The sequence below is a fragment of the Neodiprion virginianus genome, chromosome 2 (genome assembly GCF_021901495.1).
Source record: "Neodiprion virginianus isolate iyNeoVirg1 chromosome 2, iyNeoVirg1.1, whole genome shotgun sequence".
NCBI classification, from domain to species: domain Eukaryota; kingdom Metazoa; phylum Arthropoda; class Insecta; order Hymenoptera; family Diprionidae; genus Neodiprion; species Neodiprion virginianus.
Window position 1 is genome coordinate 9366752 of NC_060878.1, and position 13534 is coordinate 9380285.

The 13534-nt window shown below is 38.0% G+C and overlaps 1 protein-coding gene across 2 annotated transcripts; it reads left to right on the forward strand.

The window, feature by feature from the left end:
* Positions 1-34: 34 nt before the first annotated feature.
* On the forward strand, positions 35-11431 carry LOC124298682 (catalase). Of its 2 annotated transcripts, XM_046751026.1 has the most exons (10): positions 35-213; positions 4005-4061; positions 4665-4839; positions 5474-5615; positions 7223-7373; positions 8196-8375; positions 8441-8632; positions 9211-9447; positions 10517-10825; positions 10896-11431. In XM_046751026.1, the coding sequence occupies exons 1-10, from the start codon at positions 160-162 to the stop codon at positions 10974-10976; spliced, it is 1578 nt and encodes a 525-aa protein (XP_046606982.1). In that variant the 5' UTR covers positions 35-159; the 3' UTR covers positions 10977-11431. The 2 variants fall into 2 exon arrangements, with proteins under 2 accessions (XP_046606982.1, XP_046606983.1); XM_046751027.1 differs by lacking the exon at positions 4005-4061.
* The last annotated feature ends 2103 nt before the right edge of the window (positions 11432-13534 follow it).

The window sequence follows — 13534 nt, forward strand, 5'->3', positions numbered from 1 at the left end:
TTCGACGCCCAAGAGATAATAAAAACTCACTGTGTTGACGACGCACGGACCATTCGTGTCATACGCCGCGACGTATACTCGAAACGGAGGATAAGCCATCGATACAAGTTACTATAAAATTTTACTCTCCCTTCCAGTTCCTGTTGCGAATCAAAAATCATGGCGAGGGACGCGGCTGCCGATCAACTCAATAATTACAAGGAGAACCTCAAGGTATTTCGTATTATTATATCGACTTTCTAATTACGTCTTAATTACAAACGAAACCTTATTCCACACTGCATTTCTCGTTGCTCGTCAACTGCGCGTATTATTATCAGCCGCATGCGCCGGGTCTTTTTCTTCCTCACTACTTGTACGTACATCGCTCTTTCTATTTCACTCTCTCCCACTCTCTCTCTCTCTCTCTCTCTCTCTCTCTCTCTCTCTCTCTTGGTATTTCTACGCGCATTCGAAGCTGAACTATTTCCATTGGTGAATGTAGAATCTTATACGAGTCCACGTATTTGACGGAACAGAGTTTCCTAAATTCTGTTTACAGTAGAACCTTGATTATCAGAATTAATTGGGACCGAGCCTGGTTTGGATGATCAGGCGTTGGGTTAACCGAGATTCGATTTTTATCTTAAGGTATAATAATATGTTCAGCGCAAAATTAAATCTAATAAATTTTATTACTTTGTTGTTTATTGTCAATTGACGAACGGCTACTCCACATTTTTTAACGAGCAAAAATGTAAATTTCGCACCAAAATGTATTTTTTTTTTTATCCTACGTTCGAATAAATCAAGTAATGGTTCGGATAATTGAGGCTCGAAGTATCAAAGGTCGAAACAAACAAGATCTCTTACGGGTTTTGTCTGATTTGATCGACTGGTTTTCATTATGCATTTGAAGTGTTTGAACGCAGAAAAGGTTCAGTTCAAACATTTCTTACATCATTCCAGACATGATTGATGAAATATTTCTGCAGACATTGTTGGAAATATATTGATCGAAATAGGCTGGAAATATTTCACTTGGAATAATTTATTGTAAATATTTTTCATGTGTTTTATTTGACTTGGTAGACTATCTTAAATACTAAATACCAATATGTTTGTGGAACATTCTGAGAATATAGATAGTGATAACTGTACAAACAATAAAGCTATATATTCAGAGAATATTGATATCCAATTAAAGATGAGGGAATTCCTGGTATGAGAAAAAATGTTTCATAATTTCGAAGAAGAATTTCATATCGCTCGAAGCCTCTTCTTCAATGTCTCACAATGTTCGTCGCAATGTTACGTAAGTTGAGGAATTAAGAAAATAGCTCATGTGATGAAAACACGATAAGCCGATCGGTACAACTCGAAAGTTTAATATCGAAATTAAGATTTTGTCAGATTCGATCTTAAACTGAATGTGATAAATCACGAGGGTGAAAATTAAACGGCCAAAACATGGGTATCAATTTTTCAAGGAAATGCGATTTCCGTACGATCGAATGATTTTCACGTTGTATCGATCATCGTAGAGTTGTCGAGGATGTAAGAGCAGAAATATTTTCAACTTAACGTTGCGTGCGATTTGTGTACACAACAGTTTATTTCACGACTGTGCGATAATTACTATACTGTAACATGAATCATTCTTATCGTACTCGATTGATCAGTGAAATCGTAATAATGCAACGACTTTCGCGATGTGCACAATGCGTATTATATTCGTCAGGGTGTTATAAATTTGCATTTATTATAAGAAACAATTGGCTGAAAGTGAAATTTTTTACCAAGTCAATAATATTTGCGAGGAAGCGTCAAGTTATGCGTCAGAAGCTGCAGTTATAGCGTTAAACAACTATGGAGTCATACGTAAATGTTTCCATTTTTCTCATGATTATATAAACTGCGCGAAAAACATCACCTGTTATGCACCTACAGCGATTTTATCAAACGATACCGGAATTTTGTCTCCGTTATTATATTTCGAATGAATCTGACTGGCGTTACGTCGAGTTTCAAAGGAAATTCAGACAACCTCTTAATTGAGCTTTACAATATTATTCACAATGCTGGATATTGCGTCGCTACTTACAGTAGTAGCACTTATTAAAATATTTGCTGAATACCATTATTCAAAATGCAGGACGAAGCTTATGCAATTTGGCTTATTTAATCCTGCGCAATATATTCGATCTCAAATCTACACGAATATTTTAATATACATTATTATCATGTCTAATATTGAAATGACAACAATTTCGGTTCTCGTTATAATTCGCGACACAAGTTTCTGGTGAATATGATCACACTGCAACATGATGTAATATTTCTGTACGACAGTTGTTGAACCAGCGATAATTTTATTGACAATATTTTTTATGATTGCCGATTATGAAATCAACTCAATGTTACTACAAATAATATTGGGAGGAGCTGAAAAATAGAAACAAGAACGACGAAGAATAATTGCATAATCTCCACTGACAGCTCTTTGATTATTCTTTGTGTCCAACTTCGACTTCAAATCAATCTAATAGCTCTAATGATTCATATAATTATAGAATCGCATCTAAGTCTGCAAGTCATGTAATTAACATATAAGTATACAATCGAAGAGAAACGAACAAAAGTGTATGAATTCATTGTCTTTGAAACAGTTATTATTATTATTGTCCATCCGTCGTTGGCTCGATAAACTTCATTTCAAATTCTTACGATCTTAATAGGAATGTTATGATGCCAGGTTGATATTTACACAGTCAATCGTCACCATTATACTAACATTAGCGTGTTCGATTACATTAATCCATTGTGAAATCGAATAGCAAAATGCAGCAATGCAGCAATTCAGCAATAGGAAAATGCTCTGAACTAAAAAGTAATCAAATTAGATTCGAACCTTGTAGTTTGAAAATTGTTTGAAAATTGTTTCAACGAGTTCTGCAAATTCTGACTAAATTTTTTTTTTTCTCGATACAATCTTCGTCTCTGAACTCATACTAGATGAAATTTTTGCACAAACGCATCGAACTCGCGGATTAAATGTGTCCACGATATAGAAAAATCGCGAACTTTGCTAGGTTCATGCCTGAGGCAAATGCGACACTTAACGATTATCACATTCGCGATAAGAGTAGGTCAGCAGTGTTCGATTATGTTACGCAATAACGATCGCATGGCGATTACCGAGTATTATACTAGAGTACCGAATGCCGTTGGCGATTTCATGCCGCGGTGAAAGTATATTTGTGCACTGAGATAACGAGTTCGGCAATGCATGCTGTACAGCTTTAATCTTCGAGATCAGAAACTGGGGAAAAAATATATGTATACCCAAGGACTGAGGCGATTTCACGGATTATCGAACAGACGAGAAAATCAATCTTATATGCAATGATTGCTTGGCCAGATGCATGGGGACAATGTAATGGATGCATGTATCGATTACGATGTGGAACTCCGAATGGCAACGATTAAACCTATCTCAATATAATGACGGAGTTGCCAAAAACTGGGTTAACAAGAGACCGATAATCGACTCGAACCGGTTACGCTTTAGCTCTCGTTTTTTTTTTTTTTTTTTTTTCTTGCAAGCCGGTCTGTAACAAGATATAATACGCGTTAAGAAATCGCTGGGTCATTGCGCCTGGTTTGCGACAAGAATTCCGTACTTGGCGTAGCGTGAAACCGACGATGCACTTGAAATTTGTTTAAACAACATCGCGATTTTCTGTTCTTTTTTATCGTTTTCGAACCGGACGAACCTGTTTAAAAAATTGCGCCTCGCCGTGACCAGTGGTTTATAATTACGCTGTTTGGTGAGTAGAAGAAAAAATAGAAGAAGAGAATAATATGGAAATGCAAATGGTACTGCAGGAATATTCATGACTGTTGCCGTATATTTGATGTTCGATTTTGACAGAGGAGAGTGTGACGAATATTTTATCCAAAAATGAAAAATGAGGAATACCTATTATTGTTGTTATCTTCTTCATAATCGCTAAAATTTTCAGCCATGGTATTCGAACGAGTCGAAGATACAAACAATTTTTGGACAGACGAAGGAGAAGGTATGTCATTACAAAGATTTTCGTCCGGCTGCCGATGAAGGATGTTGCATTTTAACACGTCTGCGGGGAGGAATTGGATATAAGAGCTTTTGTACTTAGAGTTAATTGTTGACTGGTTGGATATACGGGGTGGTAGTTATAGGTACACTGTGTGACATCGTGCCGCCGCTTGTTATCTCATTACAAACATAACACAAAGTTGAACAACTCTCCTCAATGATCCTCATGTTTTTCATCTTGAACCACGAGTTGAAATAGTCGGAAATTCATATTTTTTAAACACAACTTTCCTCCAAGCTGTCGCTCGCTGGTCATGTACATAAAATCGAACTCGGTGTGACGTTGCATTGATTAATTAACTCACCGGTGCTGCTTTACCTTCTAAGTCATTTGAATAAGTTATAATATTAAAAGCGACAAAGGTCGATGCGACGACCGCGCATATTTACAAGGTTAAAGAGCTTCATCACGCGTGTGGTTGTAATAAAATATACGAATTGTGGATTGCTTCTGTCTGGTTAGGTACCCTTCGATTCTTACTCAAGCTGGGTACAAAATTATTGCTCCACAATAACGATGCTTTAATGAAATATCTTCTCTCAGGGTGGACCGCCAGCTTTGCTGACCGGAAACGGTACGCCAATTGCTAACAAAAATGCGTCGCTCACGGTCGGAGAAAGAGGCCCTATCCTCATACAGGACCACGTCTTCTTGGACGAGATGTCTCACTTCAGCAGAGAAAGAATCCCGGAACGTGTTGTCCATGCGAAGGGAGCTGGTAAGTGGTGAAAGTTTTTTCACAACATTTTTGCTTTATCTCTCAAAAATGCAAGAATAAATAAATATATCATACAGGACAGCTGTTGGTACAACAAAACTTGAAGCTGTTCAGCATATATTTTACTCGCGTTTTTATCTTTTTCAAATTATCAGCTCAGTAGGTATACACAGCCGATTCTGGACACAAGTTTCTGTACCGACATTCCTGCCGACACTTAGCCAAGACACAAACCATTCTCCAGAATCTGCTTTACCCACTTAGCTAATCGCCGGTAACAATTTCGGTATAGGTATCTGTTTCCAGGAATCGGTTGTGTATGCCTATTCATCCTTGTATATCATCAGATAATTGGAACGAAATTAGAAGGAAATTTTTTAATGTTCTAAACAGCATACAAGCACCACTTCAAAGTATCTGAATTATAGTTAAATGGTGAGACAAAACACTATTCTGTTGCTCCGTTCAGGAGTAATCCGAAAACCTGCGATGAAGGCAATTTGTGAACTAATCGATCGGAAAAAACACAAAAGTTATACGATTTCCGGCACACTTGGTTTCTTTTCAATTAATCGCTTCATCGGTGCTCTAATATGTTAAAATTGTCACAAATGATTGAACTTCGTTTCCTTAGGTGCATTTGGCTACTTCGAAGTGACTAATAATATCACCCAGTACACAAAGGCCAAGATGTTTTCTGGCGTTGGGAAAAGGACACCTCTCGCTGTCAGGTTTTCCACTGTCGGTGGAGAGAGTGGATCAGCGGATACAGTCAGGTGAGATATTATACTCATTGAATCAAAGAGTCTCTACCCGCTAATTCAAATCCGACGAATCAAAATCGTCTCTTCGAATAGTAGGAAAAAAGTGTCTTTAATTTAGAATCTACAAGATGTTACAATCGCCGGACTTTGACTCCGCAGTTGCATTCCGAAGTTCAAGTTTTTTTATGACAGTGACACGGTTGTGCGAATCGGCACAGTAATGCAATTCAGCATAGATTGGCGTAATTGTCGTACCCGATTTGCTCTTGCACCTGTTTTGACTCTCGCGCAAGCAGACTTGTTTTTCTGGTATTTCTCTTAACGGACGAATGGCTTCCGTCACGTGGAATTGTTTCACTTTTTCCATTACATGCCAAAAGTATTCAGGATAGTAAAAGAATCGTATAATCCCTCTGTAATTCTTCGTGTTTTCGTCTTTCAATAGTTATATTTTTTTCTTAACTCTTCTTCTTCTTCTTCTTCTTCTTCTCTTTTTGTTCTCTGTCAATTCTTTCTAGACCGATTAGAGAAACGGCAGTTCGATAATAATTTTCTCCACGGTTGAGCTCAGCGTGATATTATTGACAAATGTCACGTTTCATTACAACGGCGACGTAAAAGTTATTTGCAGTGAGTTATTCCATCCAATAGAATATGCGAGAGCGCAATGCTCAGTGTCTATTACGAGTACCCGAGAATAATTCAGCGTTCATCGAAATATTGCCACAGCTCTTTGATCAATTTGGGCCAGTCTAAAAAGTGTGTAACATTCAAAGATTTCACGAGAATTTTGACGGCCGTGTTAAAAATCATTCCGGTCGCAGATTTGCGAAACGAGACGGCAGCTATTATACAGTGGCATAAAAAAATATGTATGCATCAGATTTGCAAATGTCTCCAATAATCGAAGAACGTGACTTCTCGTCATTACTCTTGTCATTTTTTAATTCTGTACTACACATCCACTTTGACACCAAGTTCCATATTCCCGATCGAACGTTTAATCAAAAATGGATTCAAAGTTACAAAAGTTCAAACTCCAAAAATTTGTTAAATTACCGTACAACTTACTATACATACCTCCCATATCAACTTTCGTTATTCGTGAAATCGAAACAAAATGTTTTTCTGGATCAGTCAGTATAAGTATGAATTTATCGGCGGTTAGCACAGAATCTTTTAGCATCAAAAAAATTCGTACCTATTTTTGTCCAGATAGATCACCGTTTAAGTTCTCGCGACTGATTAGATAGATATATCGAATATACTCAACTCTATGTAGTCAAAATATCTTCTATAAGCTTTGATCACACAGACATTGACGATCTTATGCAAGGTTTTTTTTTTTGGTACTTCTCGAAGACTACCGAGTTGTTAACACCTAATTTGAATTTTGTTTACGAATATACGCATCTTATTATCAAGCATTATCATCAATTGCGTCGGATTTACTAGACTTTCCGTTGCATCAGAAATAAATCAGCATTTCCATATCCATTGTTCTTAACGAAATTCAACTGCATTACTTGATCTACTTTCTTCGCGATACTTGACGTAATAAATATATGGATGTAACAGGTAATGACGAAAAAACAAATAATGACTCATCGTTTGTCCAGGGATCCTCGTGGTTTTGCTGTGAAATTCTATACGGAAGAAGGTATTTGGGACCTGGTGGGAAACAACACTCCGATATTCTTCGTCAATGACCCTCTACTATTCCCGAGTTTCATTCACACGCAAAAACGAAACCCGACAACTCATCTCAAGGTATAAACGCGTGTATTTATAATGGCTAGTGATCGGTCTTGTCAAACCAGCTTAAAGTATTCGTTCGGGATTACGGTAACTTACGTTTCAAGTTCAGTCAATGCTTTTGACCCAAATTCCCCCGATAACGACGTATTGATTATTTTCTGCGGGTTATCGACTTTCGTCACGTTGCGTGGCGCAATTCATATACGTTATTTTTATCATGATTGATGAATTTTTCTTGCGTACTTCCGATGTTTATGCGATCTTTCGTGCGATACGTGTATCGTCAAAAACTTGTTTTATAACTTGTATCATGGACAATTGCACTCCAGACAAACAATGCGATTATCTATGTAGAAATTTCAATTATTCAATCTCGAGTATGATATAATTATATATGGTGTTGCATTTTGTACAATATTTTACAGCTTCAAGTCCACAGTGCAGAACGTACTGGTTATTAGTTTACAAACAAGGTTTGTTATTACGTTGCATAAGAATTGTTCCTAGGCATATCAGACTGCGAATCTAGGGCCAATTAGCTACAGAAAGTAATTCATTTCACATTCTCTTTAAATGAGTAAGCAAGTTTTATTCTCTCTCTTCTCATTCTGTGCAAACTGAGATAAAAAATCACAGAAAGAAAGTGAAGTCAAAAAAGGATGGTCATAAGTTTAAAATGTGTAATAAGCTACTTAATATTGTGTATGCATTATATAAAATAACAGTAAAGGGCGTTTTTGAAAAGCTTTATGGCCGAAATCGTTAGGAAATTTTTGGCCAGTTTCTTTCGGTGCGATCTAATTCATATAATCATTTTTTTTTTTACTTACGCAGGATGCTGATATGTTTTGGGATTTCATAAGTCTGCGCCCAGAGACAACGCATCAAACAATGTTTCTGTTCAGTGACCGAGGAATTCCCGATGGGTTCCGTCACATGAACGGATACGGTTCGCACACTTTCAAACTCGTAAACGACCGTGACGAGATGGTTTACGTTAAGTTCCACTTTAAGGTACGTTGATCGATCTTCGAAACAAATAAACTCTGTGGGTAACTCAATCATCGCACTGTCTGCAGACGGATCAAGGAATCAAAAATCTGGACGTGGACAAAGCCGGACAACTCAGTGGATCCGATCCTGATTATGGGCTCAGGGATCTCTACAACGCAATCGCGAATGGCGAGAATCCTTCCTGGTCATTATACATCCAAGTCATGACTCCAGACCAAGCCGAGACCTTCAGGTGGAATCCGTTCGACGTGACCAAGGTGAGTGGAATAGCGAGGAGAGTTCTGGACATTTATTCCGAAATTACCGACACTTGCCAAGACGCAAACCTTTTTATAGAACATTCAAGGGTGGAGGATATCTTCACTCTGGCTAACTTTATCGATCATCAAATCATTTCGCTGCTCTACCTTATTGGCAATTTGTTCTGCCTTGCCACAGTTTCAACCCTCAGTAGGCAAAATCGCGAAACTGCATTACCGGCGTGCGTACTTCATCGATCAAGTTCGGATCAAGAGATTTCGCTCGATGAAGATTAATGCTATAGTAACTAAGGCAGGGCTAATTGAAAGTAAAGTAGAGCAATGAAACGATCCGATCATCGATAAAGTCCGCCAGAGTGGGAATATCCCCCACCCTCAAACGTTCTAGAAAAAGGTTTGTGTCTTGGCGAGTATTGATAATGTAGAAATCTGTGTCCAAAACTCTCTTCGTTATTCTACTAAGATGCAGCTTTCGTCCTTTCCTCGTTAATATCAGTTCATGATACAAGGAATTCAATGTGCAATAGCGAGAAGCTATTAACCGCAGTTTCACGTGTATCCGTTTTTTTCTGCAGGTCTGGCCGCAGAAGGAATTCCCCCTGATAGCCGTGGGCAAAATGGTCCTAGATCGTAATCCGGTTAATTACTTCGCCGAAGTTGAGCAGATTGGGTTTGACCCTGCCCACATGGTGCCCGGGATTGAGCCTAGTCCCGACAAGATGTTGCAGGGACGTCTGTTTGCCTACGGTGACACTCACCGATACCGCATTGGTCCCAATCACCTACAGCTCCCTGTTAACTGCCCCTACAAGGTACGCAGATGTCTTCTTGCCTAAGGTCGTAACAGTAGGTCGACAGTCCGAAGAGAAAATTAATCTAAAGAAAGAGAAAGAAAAAAAAGACAACGAACATTGAAGTTTGAAGTGGGAAACGGAAATTGATTTTAGTTGCACTTTGTTCAACGAAACTTCCCTTAAGGAAGGGTTTTGACTGAAAAACTATATTTTTCATTCATTTTATCGTGAGATATAGGCGTGAATTGAGTATTTATTAAATTGTTATACTCGCAAACTAAAAATTGGAGCTTTTCAAAAATACGAGAGTATAAAATACTAGAATTCTTAGATATCGATGCTTGATTTAAAATCGTTTTTGAAATGGTTAAAAATCTACTGTGGATTCTTTCGATTTCACTTTACGATGGCTGATTTAATTCGTAAAACTGTTTTCACAAATTCACTGAAACACTTTTTATTTCTCCTGTTTATCGCACCTACATTGATTATGATCAACGAATGGAAATATTTAATAGACTACTGAAAGAAGATTTGAGAAAATCTACTACAGTAACTTTCTGGAAAACAGTTTTCTGAATAAAATGAACTCACTATATTTTTAACCATTTTGGAGCGACTTGACATAAAGCATCATCAAGCAAGCTTTTTGTTATAATTCCAATATTTGCTACTTTATTATTTTTAAAGAGACCTTTACACTTTAGGAATATAATGATTCGACAAATAGTCAATGCTCGATGATCTCACAATAAAGTTAATGATAAAAATTATCGACTTTCGGCAAATGAAGAAAATTCAGTCGTGCATAATCGTCCAAATTCCGTTGATAACCGGGCTTTCGTAGTTCAAACTTATGGCTTCCAAAATAATTTTTATTCATCGGACGTATGGTTTTGATAAAATTCAACTTGATTGATTTCAGTCCCAACTTTTGAATCCTTTTAAACCTCGCCGAATTTTTTTCCTTGGTAAATTGGCACTGAAACGAATGCACGAAAGTCAGGAGATAATATTTTCGTATCAATTCTAACAATTATTATTTCAATCCTATAAATCAATCGCTAAGTTTTTGATTTTTTCTCAGGTGATTTCGGCGATGAATTATCAGCGCGACGGTGCGATGAGTTTCCACAACCAAGGAGGAGCCCCGAATTATTTCCCAAACAGTTTCAGCGGTCCCAAGGAGTGTCCAGCCGCAAGAACGCCGTCGTTCCACGTCAGCGGCGACGTTGCAAGATACAACGACGATACTGACAATTTTGGGCAGCCAGCTCTCTTCTGGAGGAACGTTTTGACCAAAGAGGAAAGACAGAGACTCGTCGACAACATTGTAGGCCACGTAAAGAACGCCTCAAACTTCATTATCGAACGTGCCGTGAAGAACTTTACCCAGGTAATGTGAAACATTAATCTACCGGCTTTTTTTTCAAATTCAAAAATTCACCTCATAACTCTGTCGTCAGGTTGACGCCAATTTTGGAAAGATGCTGATAGAGGGACTGAATAAGGTTGGAAAACTGAAAGGATTCAGCGCCAACCTCTGAGGTGTATCGAGCGCCTAAAATCAAACAAATAACGAATACCTTGGGGGATAATATTTAATGATAAAAGTGAAAACGACTTGGTGCTCGAGGGATTTTTCTTATTACTACCGTTGCTATTACCTTTTTGCTTAAAATAATTGCAATAACGTCACCGTACGTTGAACGCAGGTGTATGTGTATGTATTTCTCCCTTGGCTCTATTCGTCTGATTATCTGTTCTTTTATTTTTACTCCTTAATCGTATTAAGTTTCGTTATTTTTTATATATATATATTTTGTTTTTTCTCTTTGCAATTTATACTTAATACCGCGTTACATGTATGACCTAGGTATGCGTCACAAACATGTTCGACATGTTGTACTATGCTCGTAACGATTGTTGGATGCAAAGGTTTGTTGCAGCATTCTGTTGATGCTATAAAGTGGTAAAAATAAAACTTTATATTTTCACCCTATACGTAGGTATACATATACAAGTGCAGTTAACGATGTGTCTTAGTTTTCGAATATCGCTTTCGCTTGGTCAAGTTACATCGCCTCGGCAACGGCCACTCGTATTTTAATGAGGAAATATTTTTCAACGGGGCTCATAGTCCTACATTGCGAGTTCTGCTATTTATGAAGATCTTGAACCTGCAATAAAGCATCGCTGATTACCAGCTGCCCTCGTCGCGGTCGTTCGATATCAACCTGATATAGATAAAGAGGGAGAATACCAATATGCTTGACGAACGATTGAAAAAGTCAAGAGATTATCAAATATTTTCTATTCATAATAACTCCTGAGTGCTGCAGCTATAGCACTTCTCAATGTGATTCACGTCGACTTGCAGTACATGTGGCGTAAGCTATGCTTCCTTTTTTCATCTAGCTACACTCGTTCGTTCTTGGTCGGGTAAAAATTGAAGAGAAGAATTACAAAAGACTGTAAGCGTAATTTTTTTATTCTAATCTTGAGTTAACGAAACGTGTGTGTGAAGTATTACGTTCGAAAGTTCAGTGCGAGGAAACTGACTAGTTTCGACTGTAGTGCCAAAAAGAAAAAGCTTCTTGAACTACGACAATATTTCTTTTTTTTATTGATACCCTTGATGATATGCTAAAGTGTCCCAAAACCAGAACAAAGATTTTCATCTGAAATAACTCGAAGTAAAAAAAAAAAGAATAATTATCGCTCGTAAAAACGTGATGAAAATTTCGGTGAAAAAAATACAGGATCATTCGAAATTGTCTGAAATAAAACAACTTAATCGTCAACACTTTAACATGGAAGGTATCCCAAGTCGAGCTCTTTGATGTTTCATTTAAATGCATCAAGCATATCAAGTTGGGTGCCCATCTTCGGGGGTTGTTTTCACCCCCTCAAAGTGTTTTATGGCCGATAAAAGCAACACGTATGGCTTAGTTTCCGATGCACCAAACCATCTAACGACTGGATAAAAATCGGAGAGATCGACCTGGGATAGCTACCTTGTAAGTACGATCAAATGATCCCTCAATTGCTGTTTATTAAATATCAGCTTAAATTATGCTGGTGAGTTTTTCTTGGTAAGACTAAAGATTCCCTAATTAACGAGACATGTGTACATTTAGCTGACGACGAGCTTGCTGCAATCGTTCAAAATTTGGACCGTGCCATTTGCCTGATTCGCGCGCAATTAATAACGCCAAATTTCTCCAACCTTGATATATCAGTGATATATCGCGTCTCCTACAATAGCTTCGGAACAACATATACGTGGTTGTGGTATAAACAGGATGAATAGGCGACAGAGGGGCTGGTTGTTACAGTACCTAGTCCACTTTTGGAGAGTTCGCATTGCACGCTGTTCATCGATACCAAATGGCGATAGATCAATAAATCTGTTGCGAATTTCAACCACGATTAGGGAACCGAACGTACGACGTGTAAAATGTTTCCAGTGTTTCGGGAACTCCGTTTTGGAAAACTAGTGTCAGCGGAATTTCACAAGTGATGAATTATTTCGGGAGAAACTTGTTGCAATAATTGCAAGTTGGATTATGGTGCATGTGTGGCTGTTAATCCACGTGAGTATAACGTACTACGTTCATTTTAATGGATTGTTGTGGTCTGGTATAATTGTGCCCGGTGTTTATATTGTGTATATACCTAAATACACGACGCTTGTTATCTAAGCTGCGGTCAATGGATTGTAAGACGCACCGTCTAACAGGCGTTACAGTAATTAAGGTCGAGGAAAAATGCTTTGGCAATTGGAGTTTCGACACGACTCCAGCAGGCATCAAGATAATAATACAGTGAAAGGCCTCGGTGTATTCCTTAACGTTATTACCTGTAAGCTGTTTATAATTAAGATTGTATCAGATCGCTGTACGTTTACATGAAATAACATCACGGTGCGTCAGGTGGTAAGCAGTTTTGGGTGATAAAATTTAGGGAGCGGTTATAACGAAGCTTGACCGATTATCCGATGACGGTTTGGTCGAACGTGTAAAAATGGGAAAATTCTACTTCCTTGAGTCCAGTTTCGTAGACGATAAAAGCGTACGAATGACGAACGAATGAGTAGAAATCA